The 26,196-nt window shown below is 40.3% G+C and overlaps 1 protein-coding gene across 1 annotated transcript in view; it reads left to right on the top strand.

The window, feature by feature from the left end:
• RYR2 (ryanodine receptor 2) overlaps positions 1–26,196 on the top strand; it is a 6,224,161-nt gene that overhangs the window by 4,521,141 nt on the left and 1,676,824 nt on the right. Inside the window, exon 77 of the mRNA XM_044059048.1 lies at positions 9,608–9,708. Within this exon, the coding sequence (XP_043914983.1) occupies positions 9,608–9,708 (101 nt within the window). The remainder of the gene's footprint in view (positions 1–9,607; positions 9,709–26,196) is intronic.

The following is a 26,196-nucleotide window of genomic DNA, read 5'->3' as shown; positions in this document are numbered from 1 at the left end:
TGGGATTTTGGATGCAGATCTTTAAGTAGAATAACAATAACCTTACCGAATGTTGTATTCATAAAGTAGCAGAAAGTACTCTAAGAACTAAGACAACATGGGAATGGATAAAGGATATTCTGATGATCAGGATGAATGCAGTTAGGGGTACAGAGAATAGGCAAGAGATGACAGGATTTTACTGGAGAAAACTGACAAAGAAAACAAGGTACTGCAAGTAAATAATTAGAGAGGGAAAGGTAATAGAATAAGAAGAGGCCAAGAATACATTTGGACTGCAAGCTAGAGATTGCCTTCCCTATCAAGGATTGATATCAGATTATAGGCAAAGAGAAATGATTATGGGAATCCTAAGTGAAAGACCAGCACTGGTAGAGTTTTTAGTTGAATCTAGAACAGAAGATGCTGTTAAAAAGGTATAATTAATAGGCCATATAAAATATTGTAGGGTAAAAATAGGAATCAGTCAGAGGAGTTTAGAAAATATTGGGAAGAAAGATTGGATAATCAATTCACAAAGAAATGATGGCAGGATATATGTATGGTACACAAATATGCAACAAAGTCTAGAAGATTTTTGCTTGTAAGTGTTTGCATAGATCCTTTTATACCCCAAGCAGACTCCAAAGGATTTTTCCTCAGTTAGATTGTAAAAGTTGGAGGTATGATGGGGAAGAAAGAGGTAATTGGGAACATATTTTTTAAGAGTGTAATGAGTTGGCAGGCTTTAAAAATTATGTACAGACTACGCTGTCAGACAACTGGGTGCTGAAATTTATTTTGATGAGCAAATGTGGTGTAACTAAGGAAATTCTTTTTTAGCTGGGATACTGAATCTAAATTGCCTTGACAGTAAGGCCTTGCTAAATTTAATTTTGGTGGCTGCCAAAAATAAAAATTACTAGAAAATGGAAATCAAAGTTTAAACCAACAGTATTTGAAGTAGTGAATATAGTAACAGAGGTAAAAGAAGTAGAAGTGGGATCTTTAGAAAAGGGTAGGAGAAGATTACATATGAAAGAATGGAATTGTGGGAACAATACATGCAAAATCATGTTTTGGAGGACAAATGAGGTTTAAGAGAAGACAGGAATTGAGTGAGCTATGTAATGTTGGATTGACAATGACTGTGCAGAAGACTACATGTGATGTATAACATTTACAACTGAAAATATGTCAGTGTAGTTTGTTTTCATTTATATGAATGTATGATTCTTTCTGTCATAAGTGATACTTCAATAAAGATGATTTAAAAAAAAGATTAATCTGATGGCCATGTCTGCTTGGCTGCTTTTGGATTTTCCACACTTTCTTCCTACTCCCAAGTCAAGCAGTTTTTGAAAGGTGTTTTACATGTCTGCCTACATTAAAAAAAACAAAAAAAAAAAAAAAAAAAAAAAAACAGGTGGGTTCTTGGGACTTTCTGCTTAAGGGGCTTCCTCTTTTTTTCCCATTTGAACCAGCTCATCAGGCTGAAATGAGGTTCCTAACATAGAAAACTGTTTTACTCTCTGCTGTGAGCTCTGCTAGAAGATTATCTGAGTTGCACGCTCTTACGGTGAGTCAAGACTACCTCATATTTCACAAGGACAGGGTTTCTTTTAGAAATAATCCTTTTATCCTAAAGTGGTTTCAAAGTTTACCTTGCACCACTCTATTAATCTCCTCACCTTTTTTCCATATCTCAAAATAAGGGAGAAAGATTTTTTTATAATCTGGATGTCCACAGGCAGCTCTGATATTACCTAGATAAAACTCAATCCTTCAAGAAAGCTGATCAACTGTTTGTCTCCTGTGGAGGTAAGAGAAAAGGACAAGTGTCAAAGCAGACAGTTCCAAGATGGTTGCCTCATGCTATTTCTTTTTACTATTCTTCCCTTAACAAGCCACTCCCAGACAGGTTTAGGACCAATTCAGCCAGAATATTTTCTTCTGTGGATTTTAGGAAAGGGATAGACTCTAAACGTATTCCATGGGCAGCAACCTGATCATCTGTACATACTTTTGCAAAGCACTATAAATTGGATTCATTTTTCTCTTCCCATTTTTGGTTTCTAAGCTGTGGCAGTCTTCCCAAATAGTTTAAACAACTGCAAGAGTGATATAAATAAAGACATAGGGGACCTGCAGACATTGGATCAAACCCAATTTGGCTTTGTCAAGGGCAGATCATGCCTTTTAAACTTGGTTGACTTTTTCGAAACAGTCACCAAGGCCATTGATGAGGGCAAGGCAGTCCACACAGCCTACCTTGACCTGGCAAAGGCCTTCGACACAATACCCCACTCAGGCATCATAGAAAAACTCACCAGTTTAAATGTAAACCCCTACATCACAAGATGGGTTGCAAACTGGCTAAGTGACAGAACCCACAGGGTTAGAGTTGCTGGCGCCATGTCAGATTCCAAGTCTGTCACAAGCGGTGTCCCACAGGGCTCAGTCCTGGGTCCACTCTTGTTCGGCATCTACTTTTTGGAAGTACAGGCAAGCACAGGAGGATTATGGCTGACAAAGTTTGCAGATGACTGCAAACTGGGCGCCATAGTTGAAAACACATCAGACACAGATATCCTTCAGAAGGGTCTCATAGAAACGGATAACTGGTGCCAAAGCCATGGCCTAAAGTTAAACGCTAAAAAATGCATAGTCATACCCTTTGGGAAAAACAAGGTTACCCCTAGCTACCATATAGGTGGCAATCCACTAAGCACAGAAGAGGTTATCAGGGATCTGGGAACCCAGGTTGATAGCAACCTCTCATTTGACACCCACGTTGCCAAAGTTGTTAGGAAGACCTTCTACATTGCCCACCTGATCATGAAGGGTTTCACATCTAGGTCAAGGGAGGTCATCATTCCCTTGTACTCATCACTCATCAGACCGATGATTGAGTACAACGCCTCATTTGGAATGTATCTGACCCGACACCTACAGCAATTGGAAAGGCCCCAAAAGTTCCTCACCAAAAGGATAAAGGGTCTCAAAAATATGTCCTATGCTGCCCGATTGAAGGAGCTCCAGCTCTACTCAGTCGCCATCGCCTGCTCAGAGGTGACCTGTGCCTGACATACAAGGCCATGTCCAACCCGGAATTAATGAACATGCTTCACCTCAAAAAATCTAAATCCATCAGATCCACAAGAGCACGAGACTTAAACCTTGACATGGTCATAAATAGGACGTGCTGGAGGGACAGATTCATCACCCAGAGACTCCCTATGCTGTGGAACAAAATCCCGGTACATGTGAGGCAGAACACCTCGCTGGCTTTGTTCAAGAGAAATCTTGACCAATGGATGGGAGATCGCAGGTATACCCCAGGGATTACATCAGTGTCACTGCTTGACAGAGGCACAGCAAAATAATGGGCATAATATCCTTCAATAGAAAGGGGTGGCGTAAGCCACAAAAACTCTGGGCTAGGCTTATAAATGCCCTAGGGCACATAGCCTAGTATAAACCTATGAACCTATGAACCTATGAACATACTACAGCTGTGTAAGTAAAGTTACCATAACAATAGATGTTCTAGTAGAGCAGTATTGCAATAGCTGTCTCATCCCTGCAGCTCCCTTCTTTAGTTGTTTTGTATATCACCTTGGTATGGATGTGAACACTCTTGTGCAAATAGCAAAAACAGAGCCCAAAAAACAGCAATATAGCAGAAACAAATATAAAATCCCTTGTGAACAAGGAGCAAAAGATCCAGGCTGAGAATGTATTCCAAAATAACAGCAAGAAATCCACAAATAAATGTTCAGGTACCAGTTTATTAACAGAGGACACAAGCGCTTTCACAGTTGCTTCTTCAGGTGTAACTCCTGCCATAAAAGCACACACCTTATATACTCTTCCTAATTAGTCTAAATGATCAATTAACATACTAAAACATTTAAAGAGATAGTACACATAGAAATAATACCTAGTAGAGATGCATTTATATTACATGATACTCATACTAAAACATTTTAAAAGATAATACACATAAAAGCATAAATACATATTATCTAATTGAAATGCATTTATAATAGTGGACAGTGAAATTTTATATATATATATATATATATATATATATATATATATATATATTCATATAACAAATTATGTTTATTCATTTAAAATATATTTATTTAAAAATATATATTTATTTATTTAAAAATGTATGTATATATATATATATATATATATATATATATATATATATATATATATATAAATATTTAACAAAACAAAAATATATATTAATGAATATATTTAAATTTAAAATTTTTGAACATATTAGAAATGTTAAAAATGAATCAAGATTCATCTATTCAATGGTCTATTACGAAGCACAGGCTTAATAGGAATGCACTCATTAAGACCATGTCCAAAACTAGATCTGAGCCTCACAATCCATTTTGCTTCCGTATCCTCAGTTCTGGCTCTTACATCACCACCCCTGCCATTCTCATATATAAGAGATAAAACTCTAAACTTAAATACATGGTCATCTCCCATGGCACTAACATGTTTAGCTAGAGCATTAGTCTTTGACTTCTTCCTAACATGATACAGATGCTCCCTGATTCTTTCTCTAAGGGTTCTATCAGTTTTGCCTATATAAAAACAGTGGCATAACTGACATTCTGCTAAATAAACCACATGTGAACTATCACATGTAGCACCTACCCTAAACTCAGTGCTTTTTCTAGTATCAGGGTGATGAAATAATAGACTCATATCTGTAGAGGAGCACTGTGGACAATGTCCACAGGGTCGTGTTCCTTTAAACATAATAGGTGGTTTTTCATTTTTCACACAACATAGCCTCCTATACAAATTCTTCTTATTTTTAAAAGTATACTGTGGTGTGGTACTAATAATAGAGGATATTGTGGGTTCGGTGGTTAAAATTGGCCAATACTTATTAATAACATCAGTATATTGCTTGACATTCGTAGCATAAGTAATACAGACATTAAGTTTCGGTTCATTGTTTGTAATATGCCTGGAAGTATTACTTGAAAAGTATGGTTTTGCTTTGCTAGATCTCATTTGTCTCACCATCTTCTCATTCTTACTAATGCAATTAATGTGGTAACCACGTTGTTTCAACTCATTACTGGTATTAAGCATCATGTGATCATACTCAACTGGATCAACACTTAGCCTGGATGCCCTAAAAATTGATTATGGCTACGTTGTCAAAAACAAAATCAGGATGCATGCTTTGTCGATCAAGCAAATTATTCACCCTACATTCCTTCCTGTACATCTTAGTGCTTACTTTTCCTGTTGCATCTATATCTATATATACATCTAGAAAACTGATTCCTGTATGAGAATAATTGAAAGTAAATTTCAGAAAATCTGTGGTATTGTTTAAATATTCTACAAAAAGTTTCAACCCATCAAGGTTACCTTTCCACAAGAAAAAACAATCATCAACAAATCTTCTGAAAAAAGGTATATAAGGTGCATATATACTATTAAATATATTATCAATCTCCCAGGTTGCCATGACTGCATTAGCATAACTATTTGAGCAAGAGCTGCCCATGGCAACCCCGTTTCTTTGCCAATAAATCTGGTCATTAAAAATAAATATATTATTATAAAGCACTAATGCTGTCAGTTTCTGTATAACTACAATCTCACTAGCATTAAGCATACCTACTTTCAATAATAACTTCTTCATAAAATCTATACCAGTGTCATTGGGTATGACAGTAAAAAGAGAAACAACATCTAAAGTAACCAAAATAACCTCACCTTCTACATACCCATCATTAGTAAACTCATATAAATTGTGTAAAAAGTGCTCAGTATCTTTTAAAACATGACACATGGAATCTAATACAGGTCTCAGTCTCTTCTCTACATAAATAGAAATAGCTTCAGTAGACCATCCCCTGCCTGACACTATAGGCCTCATGGGTGGTCTAACATTATCCTTGTGTAACTTAGGGAGGCCTTGTATAATGGGTATTACAGGTTTACAAACTAAGAAGTACTGATACAATTCATCAGTAATAAGGCACTCAAACTGCATTCTCTTAATTTCAGTAATTATATGTTGAATCATTTGATCTGCAATTAGCTTAGTAATAGGTTGATAAAAACTAACGTTATTAAGCATATCATACATTAATAAGTCATAATCTGTTTTATCTAAAACAACAATCTGTCCACCTTTATCAGCCGGTCTAATTACCAGGCTGGAATCATTCTCTAATTCATTTAAAGTATGCATTTCATTTCTTGTGCAAATAGTTACTCTTGTTTTGCATTTCCTAGCGTTTTTCCTATTGGGCCGGGGCTGTTGTCTGCCTTCTTGTAGCAAGAAAGCTCTAAAGCTTTTGGTGCTCTATCTGCTTTTTATATTAAGTCCTGCTCAAGTTGCTGGCAGTTAGGATATGTGTAAGGTGCCCTTTAGCTTTGATAAGCTGGCTGGTTGGTCATATCCTTGGCAGGATATAACCCAAACAGCATATGCTACTGCAACTGTGCTCTGTTAGAACATATTCTGTCATGCCAAGTGTACTTACACAGCTATTCTTTACACTGCCTTTTTCATTAGTTGACTCTGCTTCCTGTGCAGATCGTGTAACTTGATGCCAGTACTTCTTGTAATGTTTATCATGTACTTTTTAAGGCTATATTTTATATTAGTTGAAAAGAAATGTAGTAGCTACCAACTTCCAGATTGTCCTGCCAGTGCAGTTTAATGTTACAGTTACATACTTATTTTCTTGTATGAATTAATAGAAGACAAAATGGCTTAATTCTTATCTTTTATATTTTTGATCATTCTACAATATTTGTATGTTTGCACAGAGAATGACACCATGGATGGTGCAGTCCTGCAGCAGGTAGAGTTGTCACCTCACAGCAAGAAGTTCTCTAGTTCAATTCTTGCTGGGGTGCCTTCTGTGTGGAGTCTGCATGTCCTCCCCATATTTTCATGGGTTTACGACCACATTCCAAAGGTGTCTGTAGTGTTTCTCCCTGAGCCTTTGCTAAAAATGAACTCTATCCCATTCGGACTTTCCTGGTAAAGAAATGTTAAATAACAAAATAAAATATGTAATTTTCTGCATATTTATTATTTCTAAATATTCATTTGCTACCTATGTATTTGTCAGAGCAGTCATTGTCACTTTTGTCTTAGTTTATGACGGGATGTTTGCCTGTCAGCTCTACCTAAGGCTGGCCAACTGCTATAGGGGGCATAGGTAGCCAGGATAAACCTCCAGCTACTCAGTTTTGATAAGCAGCCCACATGCCACACATTTGGCTAGGAGGATTTACCTTAAGTGGGGAGTGCCCAGCTCTGTAATTTATGTGGTTATCTGGCACTCAGAAGTGAAACTGGACTACATGACATTCAGGAAAAAACTTGCATAGAAACTACAGGATAGTAATATGTGTCACTACCATAGGCAAAAGAGCTGATGGTCTGCTCCACTAACTACTGCAACTTTTAACTTATTCAACAATGCTTACAGTTTTATTCCTCTGTTTATTTTACTACCGAAATTCTTCACTCTAATACTTTCCCCTTGATTCCCTCCCCTCCTTCATCCCTTGCTTTAACTTTGTTTGCAAGCATGTACATTTTCTCTTTACCATTCATCTGGATATTTCTTTCCTTGCTTTCCTTGATTGGATGCAGTACTGTTCCCCTCTCTTCCTCTGTTTTCATTCTTCTTATTATTAAGTGTCTGGATGGGCAGCCGTGGTGGTGCAGTGGTTAGTGTTGCCACCTGCATCTATATCACGTTATCGAAAGTTTACTTAAATCAATAAAGGTCGAAATGTATTGATCGATTAAGTAAAACATCGAATAAAGTAAAAAAAAAAACAAATGAAAAAAAAAACTAAATGATGTTCTTCACTTTCGATATTGTCAAGCCGACAATATCAGACTCGATATTATCAGCTTACGAAAATGTGAAGTAGACCCTTGCCACCTCACAGCAAGAGGTTCTCTGGTTCAATCCTTGGCTGGAGTGCCTTCTGTGCGGAGTCTGCATGTCCTCCCTGTAGTCACGTTGGTTTCCTCCGGGTGCTCCAGTTTCCTCCCACATCCCACAGACATGCTGTAGGTGGATTGGACACTCTAAATTGGCCCTAGGTGTGAGTGTGAGCATGTGTGTGCCTTCTGTGGAAGGTTGGGTGCCAGGCTGGCAACTCGACACTGTAAAACTCCACTGCCAATCATGAGCGGACAGGTAATCCGCTGTGGCAACCCATAACCAGGAAAAGCCAAAAAAAGAAGAAGAAGAAGAATTAAGTGTCTGGATGTTCACTTCCTTTACTGCATAAATATCTTTTTTGATGATAAAAGACCTTACTTCTTTTTATTAAGAACTAACCTTAATTTACCAGCAGATTCCTTGCAATTAAATAAAGGATGTTATCCAGCCTCAAATACTAGTATATTTGTTGTCTCATACTATATTTTTAAGTCTTTCACTTCACAGTAATAGCACTTATTTCTTATATTTTCTTTTATGAAAATCCAGTTTGTTATTTACTCATGCATGGTAGAAATGTACTTTCATGTATATTCTGTATATTTTGTCATGGTAGAAAGGGGTCCTGTGACCAGTCCACCTAATTGGTTAACATAGTTAAATAAATAAATACGATTGAATTGTACTGTTGCCTTCATGATATCTGATGTAATGTATGTAGGTATGAGGACTCTGAAGTGTCACATATGTCTGCATAATGTGCTGATATAGACTCAAAAACACATATGTGAGCATGCATGCATGCAGTGCACGCACAAGCATGTGCACACACATATACACACTCACTCACTCTCTCTCACATACATGCATGGACAAAAAAGAGACACAGGCACAAACATGGGGCCAGTCACTTACACATTCACATGCACATGTCTAAACATGCACAGGTATGCAAGCATGTGCATGCACTATACACACATGCATAACCTTAGCTGAGTTCTGTAGTCAGAGCTGTTTTGTGCTTGTGTATTTCGTATTTCACCAGAGGATATTCGTGATGGTCCCTAGTCTCACCATTTTTGGTAGACCTTAAGTTTCATATGGTAAGTGGCTATGGGACTACAAAGGCAGCAGCAGCCAGGAATGGTGACTGGGAACTAGAATTACAAGCATTGTTTGTGAGACAGAGATATCTTTCCTTAGTTAACTATTTAATTGTTACCAGGGTAAAGAAACTAACTCATGCCACTCTTTTTCAATTGAGAGCCAGACCTTAAGGTCAGCAACAAATGCAATATACAGAATGCATTTGCTGAGAATAATTTTACAGTCAACCAGCCTGTTTCTGAAATATGGGAGAAAAACAGAGTACCCAGGAAAAACCAATGGAGATAAGAATGGCACCATGCAAACCATTCATGTACAATAAGAACGGACTTCAGGTCTAGGGACAGTGAGAGATCAGTACATATGTAGCATTAGAGTTGACCTTGGCCGAGTGTATTTGAAATGTTTACAGTTAAATCCTGGCCTGGCTAAAGAAGATGTAGTATTTTGATAGACATGTTTACTCCATTACATGAAGAAACTCTTCCACATGTATTTCTGAGCCTGCTGAATGTTGTTTGTTTACTTTTCCTATTCAGAGGCCTGCAGAAAAGCCAGCTGAGGAAGATGAAACAGCTAGATTTGATCCACTGCACCAGCTGATCTTACTTTTTAGTCGTACTGCTCTTACTGAGAGCTGGTAAGTTATATTTATTTGATTTATTGCATTTATTTATTACATGATTACAGCTGTGGAATTATGTATAATATATGTAAATATATGTAACAAAGTTTTATATGTGGAGCTTTTCTCCTCGGGCCTCGGCTGAAAATGGGTAATTTAACCCAGTCGGACTATCCTGGTAAACAAATGTCAAATAAATAAATAAGTATAGCATAATCTTAGGCAAATAACAAAATATCTTGTTAACCTGAATGGATTTAATTATTTTATTTATTTCACACCCCTGCGTGGTCTGCTAGTAACCATTTCTTCCTTTCTCCTTCTGTGTCGTACTTAGATACCAGCCCTCCTCCTATTTTCCTCACGTCTGCAAGCTGTAATGCCCTGCTTCCTCTTGTTACTATTCTGTTTATCTTCCCCTTCCCACTTACTCTAACACCACCCCATTACTACTCCTATTCAAAACTCTTAATCTTCTTCTCTGCATCCCCCTTTCTCATTACTAACCTACAAATACTTATCCATTACTTCATATATTTTTCTTAAATACTGTACTTCATCTATTCTGCCTCTTCTGTCCCATCCTTTCACCTAACTATCTGCAGCTTTAATCTAAATTGCAAGTAAACTTGTCTGTCCTCAATGTACAGTCCAACTACTCATGTTTCATCTTATCTGATCGATGCTAAAACTTAATTGTAACTACTAGTTTCTATTCTCTGTGTACTTACCTCATTTTTTGGGAGCTTTTCTCCAAGGGCCTCCACTGAAAATAAGTTTCTGCCCAGTCAGACTTTTCCTGATCAAAAAATTTCAAATAAATAAATATTTATTTACTAGTATTTGTTAACTAGGGTAAAGCTCTGATCCACTTTGGCCTTTTTTCAGATTTAAATGAGATGCAAAAACTACAATGTGTTTAGTTATGTATTTATTTGTATTTTTCAACTAGGGTAGTGCATTTATCCACGTGTACCTCTTTCATTTTAAGCCTGGGGTTATAAAGCCAAGCAACACATAATCACAACATAATGCATAGGTCACACAGCATCAGTAACACAGCATCTATGAAATACAACATCAAAACAGTAAAATGTAACTTAAGCTGTTTCAAATATAGTAGAAACAGGTTTAAACCATAATATAGGGATAATAGTAGTCTAATGCATATGTTATTCCATATTTTTCCGAGAGTATATTTACTGGGCCCTGGTATTTACAGATAGTGTGCAAAAGAATACATGCCCTCTGGGCACTTATATGTGTTGTTCTTCAGGACTGCAGTTCATAAGCTTGGATTGCAGTCCTTACTAGTGATGTACAGATGTTCCCAGGTCTTTATGAATTTGGGCACAAGAGCTCCCTGTTCTCATTGGTGTATAATGCACTCCGGTTTCCCATAAATCACCCCCGAAACATACACCCACACACAGCCCAAAAGTTGCTCTGGTGTGCTGTTTTACATGCCAGCACAGAATAATACAGAAGAGAGAACATCTGTATTTTTGTACATAGCTATCTATTGTGCTGTGCTCCATCATCATGACTGGCTGTAATTCATAAAGCCATCATAGTCATTAATCATGCTAGTCATGGCAGTAGAGCCATGCTGACTGCTGTGATATAGTTATGGGGGATGTGTTACTGGGCTCTCTGCCACTGGCAGAAGCTTACCCATATCATTGTGATCACCGTCTGTGGGCAAGATATGTTTGTTTAAGGAAATAAGTCTCACTTTGGCAGTAGGATTTTCTTAACATGCAATATAGATATTCAGTTTTTATTTTAATTTATTTTTACAAGACTTAATATGTTCCTGAGCTGTGAATACAGGAAAGACAGATGGCATTGTGGGTAACTGCTGTCCCATAGGTTGCCTGTTTGAGAACATTTGGTATTCTGATGGTGTTGTGGTGGTGAATCATGTATGATTGGTGGGGGTGTTGGAATATGCGCTCCATTTATGGAGTACAGTGCTTGCACAATGGATCAAGACAATTTGAGGTCCTACTTCACTGTGTATTACTTTTTATTATACCATGACCGCCGAAAAACGTGCACGCTGATTGGCCAGCGTGCCCGTTGTAAATCGAGTTATACTAATGGAAAAAGGTCCGGTCGTCCGGACTTTTTTCCATTAGTATAACTGATTTAAAACACTGTCGCTATGTTAATTGGTTTTAACATAGCGATACAGCTTTAAAATAAGCAACGGAGATCTCCGTTGCTTATTTTAAAGCTGTCTCGCTATGTTAAACCCATTTAACATAGCGAGACAGTGTTTTAAAAAAACGCAACGGAGAAAGCAAGATCTCCGTTGCATTTTTTAATATCTCGCTATGTTAAATGAGTTTAACATAGCGAGACAGTTTTAAAATAAGCAACGGACATCTCTGTTGCTTATTTTAACTGTCTCGCCATGTTAAACTCATTTAACATAGCGAACACTAAAAAGCAATGGAGACCTTGCTTTCTCCATTGCTTTTTGCCCACAGCTCTGATGTACTGCGCAGGCGCAGAGTACATCAGAACTGCCGCGGATGCCAGACATCTGCGGAAGGGCAGTAAACAGGCATTATACTATGCCATTATTTAAGAAAAGTAATAGTTTCTTTTCTTAAATAATGTCATGGTATAATAGCAATAATCCACTTCTGGGTGTGGGTAATGCTAAATTTACCCACGGTTGGCTTTGTTTGGTCCCTCGGGCTTCGCCCTCGGGACCAAACCACGCCAACCGTGGGTAAATTTAGCATTACCCACACCCAGGCATGGGTTATTGCTATATGAATCCCTAGTGCTTTGATAATCAGGTATTCTGTGTACCAGCCCTGTACCACTCTGTGCCAGAGGTTATGAATAGTGGCCAAGGTCCAATGATTGGGACAAGAGACAATCCTTATGCATGTATGCAGAAACCTTCCACTTTTGTTATTTGATTTGCCTATCAGAAAGAGTAGAGTAGAAAAATTATGGAGTAATATTATACTTGAAGCACTTGCATTAGGCAGTTTTCAGTGGATGATTTTTCAGTTTGTTTTGTAAACAATGCGTGTTTCATTACTTTTCTGGGAGGCAGACAATGATTCACAAAGCTTAAGTGCTAGTATTGAAAAGTCATGTTCACACCAAGCAAGTTTGTCAGGAGTTTATAAAATGATAAACTGTTTTGAAGGAGTAAGCTAAACCTGTATTGAGTGCTGGATTGCGAGCCTGTCTGTGAAAAAGGGAGGTGGATGTAATTTAAGCAATTTATAAACAAAAGAATCTAGTAGCAAGTCTTCTTAATGCTAGATAGGAAGACCTGGTGCAGAGAAAGACTTATGAATCTTCATAATGGGTTTTAAGTTATTTGTAGGAAGGATAATTCTTTCTGGGAGGCAGCAGCAGTGACGGAGAGCTCCTACTCTGCTTGTGCCAGTACAAGCGTCTGAAGTCAAGAAATGAAGAAAGTTCCAGGCATGGAAGAGTAATGAGCTAATTTTTGCTCCTGTCATAGTTTCTTAGATTCAGTTTGTTACTAGACTAATGACCACTAGGGCCCTTACGAGCCTAGCTGCAGACCCCAAACCATCTGGATCCTGAGTATCATAGGTTCATAGGTGTGTAATAGGCTAATGGCCCTGGAGCCTTTACAAGCCTAGCCCATAGAAGTGCCCTGGCATAGTGCTGTCTGACATTAGTTCCCAGTGCCTCTATCAAGCAGAGCCACTGGAGTGATCCCCAGGGTGAACTTTCTATTTCCCATCCACTCATCAAGATTTCTCTTGAAGAGGGCCAGTGAGGTGCTCCACTTGACATATATTGGAAGTCTATTTTAAAGCATTGGCAGTCTCTGGGTTATACACCTGTCCCTCCAGCACGTTCTGTTGATTGTGGTAATGAGGTTGAGGTCTCTGGAGAGTGTGGTGTGGAGGAATTGGGATTTCTTTAGATGTAGCATTTCTAACAGAGCTGGGTCAGACATGGCTTTGTAAGTCAAGCAGAGATTGCTTCTGAGTAGATGATATGAGACAGAGAATAGCTGGAGTTTTTTTAGTCTGTTCATGCACGACATGTGTTTAAGGCCTAGGATCCTCTTCGTGAGGTACTTTTGTGGCCGTTCCAGCTGTTGCACATGCTAGTGAGGTACATGGCAAATGGGGCCCTGTACTCTATGATTGGCCTAATGAGGGAAGAGTAGAGGGAGATGATGGCATTTTTCTTCCTGGATGCAAAACCTTTAGTAATGAGATGTGCCACATAGAAGGACTTTCTGACTACAGTGGCAATGTGGTGGTCGAGGGAGAAGCTGCTGTCAACCTGTGTCCCCAGATCTCTTATAATGCCTTCAGTGTTCAGTGGGAACTGAGTTTTTCCCAAAGGGGATGACGACACATTTTTTTTGGTATTAAGCTTAAGACCATGGGTTCAACACCAGTTACTGGTCTCAGCGAGGCCTTTCTGTGGGATGTCTACATCACTTGGGGAATTATTAATGGCTCTCAGCTTGCAATCGATTGTGAATTTGGTCAGCCAGAGTCCCTCTGTGTTGGCCTGGACTTCTGAGAAGTAGATGCCAAACAGGAGAGGACCCAGGACCAATCCCTGTGGGACTCCACTCTTGATTGGTCAGCAGTCTGACTTGGAGTCTGCTACTTTCACACTCTGGGTTCTATCTGTGAGCCAGTTTGCAACCCACCTAGTGATATAGGAATTGATGCCTAGTTTGGTGAGTTTATCAATAATTCCTGAGTGGGGAATAGTATCAAAGGCCTTGGCCACATCAAGGTAGGCTGTATGAACTGCCTTGCCCTCATCCACAGCTCTGGTGACTGAATCAAAGAAGTCAACCAGGTTAAGCAGGCATGATCTACCTTTCACAAAACCAAATTGTGTGGGATCTAGAGTTTGGAGATTCCCTATATCCTTGTTAATTAGGTCCATGATGATGCACTCCATAGCCTTGCATATCAGACTTGCCAGGCTAATGGGGCAATAATTCCCAGGGTCTATAGTCACTCCTCCTTTATGGAGAGAGATGACTGTAGTAGTGTGCCATTGGGTAGGGACACAGCTTGAGGTGAGGCTGTGATTGAACAGAACACACAGATGTGGTGCCATTTCACTTTGTAGTTCATGTAGAACACATCCAGGGATATTGTCAGGTTCCATAGAAGCTGTATTCTTGGCCTTGGACAATGCAGCTTTAACCTGTGCTGCAGTAATGCTGGGTGCCTGGCATTCCTCCAGTATTGTGATTGGTCCTTTGGGAGGGGTAAATTTGGCACTGAATCTGTCGGCCAGTATGTTGGCAATATCTGTTGGCTCAGTATAGGAGGTACCATTGTGCAGTAACTCAGAGCAAACCTGGGTATTGCCATGGAAATTTTTGATATAATTTTAGAAGGCTTTGTGGTTGTTTTTAGTGTCTCCTGCAATTCTGCCTTCATAGCTGGCTTTAGAGGTTTTGGTGAGGGATCTCAACTTTTTGTTGAGGCTAATAAGGGAGATTTTCCAGTCTTGGGACTTCACTTTTTTCCAGCAACAGTTTATTCCTTCTGTTGTAGAGTTTATTAATGGCAGGGGACCACCAGATTAGCTTCCTTTTTTTGGAGGAGAGCATCTTGGTTCTGTAGGGTATGGCTAGTTCGATGCATTTACGTACATGTTCGTACAGTGCACTGGTGTTTCTATATCTATATGGGGGGCATGTTAGTAGGCAGGTAACTAAGGAATTGTAGGGGTGGTGTTAGGATAATACTTTTCTTATTGATGACTTCTGTCCATATGGGACATGAGGGCCAGTCTAGGGGCAAATTTACAATTTCCCATCCAGTTGTCAAGGTTTCATTTGAATAGGGTCAAGGATGAACTCTGATATGATGTTATCACTTTTCACTTGTTCCTCAACTCTTGGGTTTGGATCCAACTCGGATGCTTCTACTAACTTGTGAATCATTGAAAGCTCTTGAGCTCCTTCCTTTGCCATAATGCCCTAGTCTGTAACATACCTTAGATTCGGTCTGCCACCTTAGAGTACAGATGTGGTCACTGTTTCTGCTCCTGAGTTTGTAGCAGTTTTGGTACTTTGACTCTGTTTCTTTTAGATTATCTCTATAAATTTCTAAATATCTTCTTAATTCCTGTTGCGCTTCCTCCCTTTTTTCCACTAAAAGATTTTAAAGTACTGGTGTGCTTCCTTTTTTACCAGTGCAGGTTTATGTATATCTCATACTTCCTTAATACCATTGTTGGTAGTTTGTATTTTGTAATTTTCCTATATTTGTATCCTTTAAAAAATCATTATCCTAATTCTTTACTTTGTCGTCTGAAATAATGTCTGAGAAACCTTCGGGTTTCAAAAAATGTATGGCCTTTAGTCACAATATTTTCTTGTCCAATGCGCATTCTAATTTGTTTACTGTGTAGGCCCTTCACACCTTGATGCTAGTTGTGACATATGTAAGGGTTTTAACCCCAGGGCCCTTATAGATAAAATGAGCAAACTGATTCTCATAGGCTTGCTGCCGTCTAAATCATCAAATTCATTAGCTTCTTTTGGGGCTCCAACCCCTAAGAAAACAGAGAAAAAGGATTCTAGGATGCACTCCCCAGAACCTTCCACTTCATTGGCTCTGGGTTCAGAACCTCCTATGAATCTTGCTAAGACTTCAGCTCAGACTCTTCAGATCCAAAAAACAGAAAAGAGAAGTCTCCTTAGATCCAATTACCACTCTTGGCCCCAGATCCAATTACCTCTAGACTGCCTTCTCCTTTCTTCGAGTGCTGTCCAAGACACCATTATTCTAGACATTAGCATCTTTGACTCTCTCTTCCAAAAGCTTGACCAATGCTTACCTGGACAGGTTGATGAGGAAATTTCTCTCAAGCAGATACAAATGGGTGCTCTCCTGACTCCAACCCACTGGGTCCGGAGACACTTATTAGTACAACCTCTCCCTTACTCGCTCCTTCTCCGATCCAACCTCTGATATTGTAGTTTTCAGATCAAAAGGTTCCAGTGTCATTCACATTGGATCTGAAGATACTGGTATCTTTGACTCTGGTGGCATCTCTGAGTGGACCAGCTCTGAGTGCCTTGCAGCCAGGTGACTCTGGGAACTGTAGCTTCAGCACCGGAACAGAGGTGTTGGAGTCAACTCCAAAGCTGTCAGAGCCATCTCTTCTCCTTGGAGCCTCAGCTTTAGACAGCTTGGCTCTGTCTCAGTCTTCAACTGCTGAGCTTTCAGGGAGAAGGAGCTTACAGCCTATAAGCATGATTTTTCAGAGCCTTCAGTTTTCTTCTCTCTGAGACATTCAACATTAAAGATAGTGGAGAGAGATTTCTGTATCCCTAGAGCTTGAAATTCTCCACTTTTTTTGGCTCCAACCACCCTAACCCATTCATCTCTACATCTTGAGCCTCAGTCATCCTTACCACAGATACAGCCAGCCCAACTTAGTCACCAAGATACCAACAGGGTTTACTGATTTCTTCTGACACTTCTGCAGGACATCACACTGAAAAAGTTCCTATGAAGAAAACGTGCAAAAGGAAGCACCTGGACTCTCCTCAAGAGTGTATCACAGAAAATACAACTTCATTGAGGGGAAAGGGTCCCCAAGATCTCAACCCAATGACATCTTGTTTGGAAAAATTCTGGAACTCCTAGAGCAAAGGAGTGGTTGGTTTCCTTACAACCCTTCCTAAGAGGAGTTGGTATTCCTGGATGCTTTTGGTGCTGGCCCATCTACCTCCTGGGTGGCTCTGACCGCCGATGAGCTCATTGATTTGGTCTCTTGGTGGGTGTGGAGGAAACCTAATACCATTGAACCAATCCCCAAGAGACCAGACAGGATCCTGATACCACCCAAGGATAGAACCTTTTTGAGCAAGGGAGTACCAGTCGATGCCATGGTCCTAGCTGCAACCACTAAGAAGGAACTAGTATATAAAAGTTCCTCTGTCCACCCCTCTAATAGGGAGTCTAGGGTGATGAACAGATTTGGGAAGCATGTTTATGCTTCAGTGACCTTTGCCCTCTAGTCACTGAACTATCTGGCACACTTCACAAGATTCAGAAGGATTTGGTTAAGGAACTTTCCAGATACCTCTCTGGGACCAGACCCTCCAAGGCAGACAACACTGCTGCCTCACAGTTGACTGTCCTACAGTCCATTTCCAATTCATCCATGAGGCTTATCTCTCATGCAGCAGAAGGTACACCGATGGCAGGTTCAGGTATTTCCATCAGAAGCTATGCCCGTATGCACTTGTGTGACTTTACTGAGCCATTCAAAGCTTCATTCATCAATGCTACCTTTGATGGAAGTTCCTTACTTGGCCCCAAGTTGAAAGACACACTGTCTAGGTATACACAGGAAGGTAAAACCATGTCTATATGTCTTTTGATTCTTCAATGAACCTTTTCTAGGAATCAAGCAAGGTGGTCAAATATATAGCTCAAGAAATCCCAGGGTCTCTTTCAAGATTTACATGGAGACAGTTCCCCAATGGAAACTGGGGGGGAACTCTAATGGAAGCTGCCACCCACACTGCAGAGGAAGTCCACAAAATCAAAGATCTACAGATGCTTTCTCTGATAGAGCCTATCAGCACTCCTGAAAGCAGGCCCAACTATCCATTTCCGGAGGTAGTTACTTTGCACCAGAGAGCCTGGTTGGAAATTACAAAAGATTCATGGGTGCGGGGGATAATATCCAGAGGTTATATCATACCATTTTCCCATTTACCCCTGTTGGTTTCAAAGAAAATCCCATGTTCCACCCAGTCAGAGGGAGGCAGCAGCACTAGAAATAAACAAGCTTCTAGAAAAAAAAAGAGTCATCCAAGAGGTTTTCCCGACCAGAAAGAATCCAAACCTTACTCAAGATTCTTTTTAGTGACAAAGAAAACAGGGGACTAGAGACCAATTTTGGATCTTAGCAATCTAAATCAGTCAATTCAATATGCAAAGTCATGGTTCAGTCCATTCTGCCTTTTCTGCTTAAGGACAATTGGATGTGCTTAGTAGATTTTCAGGATGCATACTATCATATCAAAAATGAACAGACGATCTAGGAGATATCCAAGCTTCTGGCTGGGAGCCAGTCATTACCAATTCAAAGTTCTGCCCTTTGTTCTCACCACAGCCCCCAGAGTGTTTCCCAAGTGTGTGGCAGTAGTGTCAAATCCCTTCAGGCAGCCGGGGTTCCAGGTGTTTCCATATCTAGACAACTGGCTCATCATTGTTCTGACCTGACATCAGTTGATCCAAGCTTGAGATTACATACTCCAATTATTCTCCCATCTGAGCACTTCATTCGATTATAATAAATCTTCTCTGGAACCAATGCAGACATTGGAATTCATCGGCACCTCAATCACAGGTAGTATCTCTCCCCTTGCCAAAGTTCAGACTATTCAGTTCCAGGTCAGAAAGATCATCCAAAACTCTTCTCTCTCTCGGCCTGATTAATCCTTCAAGCATTGGGGTCCATGCCAGTGGCAATCATACTAGTAGCATTGGCAAGGTACCATATGAGAAAACTTCAATGGAAATTGGCAGCTCAATGATCCTTTCTTTACCGTCCCCTGTCCAGTCAGATAAAAAGTCCACAAAGAAGCTAACACACATGTCAATGTCCTGGAAATTATAGCTGTCCTCCTAGCATTGTAGGTCTTCAAAGACACTCTCCCTACCGGGACTATTATAATTCAGACAGAAAATGTGTCAGTGGTCTGGTATATCAACAGACAAGGGGGATCCGAATCTTATCCCCTGTGTCAGAAAGCTTTGAGAACATGGAAATGGGAAGTCTCATCCAACCGATTTCTGATAGCAATGTACATTCCGGGGAAGTACAGCATGCTTGCAGACAAGTTAAGCAGGTTTTTTTTAATGCCTAATGAGTGGTGTCTCAATATGAAGGTGGTGGAGAAGATATTCCATTGATGGGGGTCAACCATTCTGCAACCTTTTTTCATCCCTTTGCAGCAACAAGTGCAACAGGTTCTTTCCCCTCATCCCCCCACCAGGGCAGTCACTGAGAAATGCTCTACTTCATGAATGACCCACCAGTCTACTTTATGCATATCCCACATCACCCCTAATAACCAAATCTGGTCTATAGGGACAGAGCAGCATTTGGCTCAGTGGTACTCAGGAACCTCCATGGGTTTCTATAGCTGGAGATTCTGTCCCAAGAGTTTTTTGTGGAATGAATGAAAATTGACATCAGATAAATAAGTTATGCACTCACCATAACATTCCTTCTGTGTTGTCCATTTTCATTCTTCCTCAACTACCCTCCCACCAACCCCCTCCTTGTCTTTTGGATGGATCGAACATAACCTTGTTCCTTTGTTTAAGTCTCAGATTTTTATGTCCTTGTCATTCTTCCTCACTAATGGGTTTAGGATCCAATCCTTGGATCCGAAAAAACTGCATTTACAAGACTTAGAATCCAAATCTCAAGCGCCTCCCTCTATCTATAATGCTCGCTCCCATCCCCAACTCCTCAGATCTCATTTGCCGCCATCAGGGCAAGACAGATCAAGTAATCTCAAGCAGTGAGAGAAAAACATTTTCACTATTTTTTTGTAAAGTGTGGCTATTTTTTTGTTTTATTAATATCAGCATTAGTGTTTGTTATTCTCCTCCCTCCTTTTTGAATTAGCTTATCGCTGATGTTAGGTTTTTTGAGTTCATATATAACCTTTCCAATCTTCCTTCCTGGTGCCTTCTTGGCACTTTTCCTTTCTCTTTACCATATATATATATATATATATATATATATATATATATATATATATATATATATATATATAAATGTGTGTGTTTAAGATGGTTTACTGTGTAGGTTCTTTAACCGCTTTGCGTTTTATATATATATTTTTGTCTAGTTACTGTTTGTGATGATGTCTGAGAAAGAGAAACCCACCAGTTTAAGAAATGCACTGCTTGTGGGCATAAGATACCCAATTCTGATGCCCACAAGAAGTGTCTGTACTGCCTGGGACCTGAGCAGCTAAAGTCCTCATGTGATATCTGCACCACTTTCAACCCCAGGTCATCTTCAAAAAGCTCAACAAATTAATAGTCAAGGGCTTGCTTCTAGCCTCTTCTTCTTCTCCTGGGTCTCAAACCCCTTCTAAAATTCTTCAAGTCTCTGCATCATTAAAGAAACTAGCCCTCCAAAAGTCTCAGAGGGCTTCATTAGAGCCACCTGAGAAGCACAAGTATACTTTGGATCTGAAGACTGCTGTACCTCACTTGGATCCCCAGGCCTCTTCAGATCCAATAGGCATAATTACCATATCCATCTCTAAACCTCTCAACCTCCAAGACCAAGAAATCTGGACAAAGCTATATATAATGGGTGGACAAAGGCCCAAAAATAGGGATAATTTTTAAATATTTCTCTTACACACACATAGAAAGTTGATAGAATAACAGATTTTGCATTAGCATGAATTTTTTGAAGAGTATTAAGTCTGTAACTCAAACGTCTGTCATTATATTCTGACTTCAATCCTCAATTATTTGCCAGAAAACCAAAATTTTATGATGAGCAGACCAAAAATATGTGGTAAAAATCTAGACATTCTGGAAAAATCTGTACAGTTGAGAGGTATGTGACCAGCTCTCCATTACAAACTACTTCTACTGTGATACCAGACCCTTACATCTGAGAGTTAGGAGCCAGCTCTGCTTGCTCAGTTATTTCAAACCCCAAAGAAACCTTCCAGACCAGCATCTGTAACATCATACAGATCTTCTGGGAGCTTGACAGAGGCAGATATAGTCAGGATGATGTGGAGATTTCTCAGGGCTCAGATCCACATGGGGGTCCTGCCAACATCGTCCCCTCTCAGATCCATGTATACACCTGCCCAGACAATATTGTCTCCTTCTCTGAACTGTCCTATGGTTTTGGAATACCAGGATCCAAGATCCTTGAGAGTTTTGGCATCAGATCTGAGGAAGCTCCCTTCCTCCACCCAGGAGGTGTCCCTGACCAGTCCTACCCTGATACCTTCGTATCAGTGCAGGTCTCGGATCCGGGATGTCAGCCCATGGTCTGAGGGTTAGGGTTCAGCTCCTGCTTTGTCAGATTTGTCCCATCCCCTCAGTGCCTCGGCTCTGGACAGCTCATGTCTGATTCTCTCTGGAAGGCTTAGACCTGGGGTTGACCCTGGCCTTCTATCCTTGGTTGCTTTAACTCCGAAGAGAGTGGAAGAGGTTTCCTGGGTCCATCAGCCTTTCATTTAGTAAAAAGGGCTTTCTTTTTGCATAGAGAGCCATCCTCTCACATTTCAGATCCTACCCCTCGCCCCTCATCGGGTCTGAGCTCTGTCATCATTTCTGCTCCTCAGGGTCAGCCAGCTCAAGGAAGCCTTCACACATGTTCCCCAGAGGGATTCCCCCTTTCTTCTGATATCTCCCCCAAGCACTGTACAGAAGAGGTACCTTGGAAGAGAACATGTAAGAGGAGGCACATCAACTCCCCTATGGAGTCTGTCACAGAAGACACCAATTTTGATGAGGGGGAAGGAACCCCCAATAGCCACCTGACAATGTCTTTTTTGTGGGTATCCTGGAAATCCTCAAACAGACAAGTGGCTGGTCCTCCCAAACACCTTCTCCTGAGAAACTGGTGTTCCTGGAGGCCTTCATGGCTGGCTCATCTACATCTTTAGTAACTCTCCCCCCCCCCAAGTGGAAGAACGTATTGATCTGGTTTCCTACTGGGCCTGTAAGGAACCAGACAATGTCAAGCCCTTCCCCAAGCAACCAGATAAGTTCTTAGTTCTCCCTTCATTTTGACCTTACTGCAGCAAGGGAATCCCAGTTGATGCCATAGTTGTGGTAGCAGCCACTATGAAGGAGCTAGCAGAACAAAGCTTCTCTGTCCATCCACTGAGCAGGGAGTCCAGAGTGATGCACAGATTTGGAAAGTGCATATATGGCTCAGCCACATTCACACTAAGGTTGGTAAATTACCTGGCACATTTTACTCGCCTACAGAGAGATTTGGACTTTACTAATAAGGGCAAAAATATGCTGCAACTTCTTCATGTCTACAGGCATTTACATTTTTATCTTCACAGGACAGAACAGTACAGGAAATCTGATCAGCTGTTTGTATCTTTTTCCCCTAAGTAATTGGGTGAGGAAGTCTCCAAAATTACTCCAGTTAAATGGATTATTGATTGTATCTCGCTGATTTATTCCCCAAAAGCTTTGGAGTTGCCACGTCCTCCCAGAGCTCATTCCACTAGATCTATGGCTACTTCAAGGGCCATTTCTTCAACAACTTCCATTGACAATATCTGCACTGCAGCCACTTGGTCAAAGACTCTCACATTTGTTACCCATTATAATTTAGACATTGTCTCCAGAAGGAGAGCTTCCTTTGGTTTGACAGTGCTCCAGCATGGGTCTCCCAAGAGTTATGTAGCTGGGGACTCTGACACATTAGTGAGGAAGAATGAAAAGGACACCATCAGATTTATAAGTTATGTACTTTCCATAACTTGACCTCTGAGTTTCCATTTTCATTCTTCCTCACTTTCTCTCCCAACCATTCCCCAGCCCTGTCACTCCTAGAAGGATCTTTGGATGAAATTGGAACCATTATGTTCCTGGTTTGTGCCTCATTCTTTTTCATGTGTCTGTTCTGTCTCTATAAAATAGTGGACACTAAGGCAGCAAACGTGATCTGAGTTGGGGATGGGACAGAGCATTGTGGGTAGAGGGAGGAGCTCGAGATTTGGATCCTAAGTCTTGTAAATGCAGCCGAGACGGATCCAAGGATCAGATCCTAGACCCATTAGTGAGGAAGAATGAAAATAGAAAACACAAATGGCAAGTTATGATACATACATAACTTCTAGATTTTGCTAATTATCCTACTGTTTTATTCCTTTACAATGCTCTACAGATTTAAAGAGCAGCAAACAAGATCTGAGGTATGTTAGGGTCTAGGTCATTATGGGAAAAGAAGGAGCTTGAGAGCTTTCAGTGATTCATGAGCTAGTAGCAGTGTCCAAGTCAGATCCTAGAATCAGACCGAACCCAAGAGATGAAGAAGAATAAAAATGGACAACACAGGTTGAATGTTATGGTGAGTACATAACTTCTTTTTTTACATGGATGGGGAGCCTGTTCCATATTGTGAGGATTGTTTGGGATGCATAACTGTCTCTTCAGCTCTTTCTGTTTATATCACAAGCAAAGTTCAGATCCCTGGATCTAGGGTTTCTGGTGCTGTTTCTATTACACATTTCCAGCAGATCCATAAGGGTTGGGTCTGAGGAAGTCCTGTAAGCCAGGCAAAAGATCTCCTCTCAGCAACTTGTAGAAGACTGAATACAGAGACAGAGCCTTTAGGGAATCAATATAGGACATGGTATACATGCCCTGAATTCTTATTTATGGATGGTGATGAACGTTTCAAAGTATTGGTAGAATTGAATTAGATTTCCCAAATGGATTTTCCACTTTTTTAATGTATAGGTTAACTTTTGCTGGGTTCCAAATAAGATGGCTTGCTTTATTTATTTATTTATATATATAGTTCAGCTTAGAATAAGATGTATATGAATTAGCTAGGGTTCTGCTATGAAATGCTGATTTTCTAAAAGTCAACATTTCAACAGAACAAAAATAAAATGCCTGAAAATCAAAAGGGCGAAAAACTCCCTTTTATTTTTTCTTGTATTTTTTGAGGGGAGGACAACCCCCCTGCACCCCCACACCCTTTGACCTTATATATGCCAACTCTATGGTTTTCATTTTAAGAAGAAGGGAGGAATCTCACTAGCAAGTGAATCATTGCTGGTGCACAATTAGAACTTTCACAGGCAATCATTTCCTATGGGGAAAAGCGCTTGGCGTTATGCTGCTCAACTTTTTTTGAGCTACTGACACCAGGGGAATTTCGTCTTGAGATTGTGTAGGGAAGCAAATTAGCCAGATGTCAGGATTTGCAAGATCCTATTCTAGAAGTTTTTAATTGTTGCATTAAAGAGGTTTGATCTAAATGTAACCATAATGTGTGTATGTAAGATTATTAGAAAGGTGTAGAGGCCAGTTGGAAGTCTGTTTATGGCATAAATATGACCTTTGGAGAACCCCCTTAGTTAGTCGGCTTGGTTTGAGAGTGAGGGTCCTACCTTGAACTGGAAATATCTGTTAAACATAAAGTTTTTAAACTGCTAGTTTATTTTCACCTCCCATTCAAAAGATACAAAGTTCGATCTTGACCTCCAGCCAATATGTGTATGGAGTTTCCATGTTTTCCCTGTGTTTCTGTGGGGTTGCCCCACTTCATAAATACATCCTGAGTATTTCCACCTTAAAATCACCCAAATAATGAAGTTGTGGGCAACAGCACAGTCTTTCAGTGGTGGCTGTTTGGGGAAAAGTTGTACAGACCAGCCTGTTTGGACATCAGCTATGATGTGCAGTATTCTCAAGATAAAAGAACAGAGATCACAGACTATGTGCCATGGCATGACTATCCACTCAGTGGTGATTGGATCACACTGACTGATGTTGCCAAAATGGGCATGAGTATTTGCCAGTGATAAGTGGGTTGAGGACCAACCTACTCTAACCTGTGCCAGGAGCCCCTGTAATGGTGGTTAAGGTCTCTGTACCCCTATTGTCCTCTGTGTGCTCACAATGAAATTATGCAGCCCTGGGCTAATAATGTACTGGCCAGCTGGTGTCCAGTTGCCATGTGAAAGCTGGATATAAAACCAGTCAACTTGCCAACCATAATCTAAGAATTGCTATACTTGATATGGGCTCCCTGACATGACTCAGCTTGGAAGTGGAAGACATAATGGTAAGAAAGAGGCTGGACATCCTCTTTATCCAAGAGACAAGATGGAAACAGCAACGCCTCTTGGCTTGGGATCCAGAGTCTGTTTTCCTCAGGAGAAGGACAAACTAGAAATGGTGTGAGAATTGTAGTGAGGGAGAGACTTCAGAAGACAGTGAATGAATGTCAAGTAGAATTGCTGACACACTAATGGGTGTCAGACTCCACTCTAAGGGTAGGGCAGTAGTCATAATTTCTCCCTATGTCCCACAGCAGGGTTGTGATAATGAGGACAAGAGTGCATTCAGGACCTAATGGCTAAAGCAGCATGACATGAGTTGGTGTTGACAATGGGGGACCTGGATGCATATATCAGGACATACAGAACAGGATATGTGGACTGCCTGGGTCAAAATGGGTGGGGAAACAAGAATAACTAAGGAGCGTCCATTCTGGACTTCTGTCTGGCAAATAGCTTGATGGTCACCAACACATGGCTTTGCAAGAGAGGCAGTGGTCAACATGCAACTCTAGTAAACTTGCTTCTAGTAAGGGAAGAATATGGCGTACAATCAGCATTTACAAAGTCATCCTTAGTGAAACAGTCACCCCACAGCATAAACCACTGGTTGCCACAATCAGGTGCAAGCAGTGGTCAGAGAAGGCTCTAAGGTAAACAGAAACTAG

This window comes from Protopterus annectens, chromosome 1.part2, assembly GCF_019279795.1.
Source record: "Protopterus annectens isolate FY-2018-M chromosome 1.part2, PAN1.0, whole genome shotgun sequence".
NCBI classification, from domain to species: domain Eukaryota; kingdom Metazoa; phylum Chordata; order Ceratodontiformes; family Protopteridae; genus Protopterus; species Protopterus annectens.
This window is presented reverse-complemented; position numbering and strand designations above follow the sequence as displayed.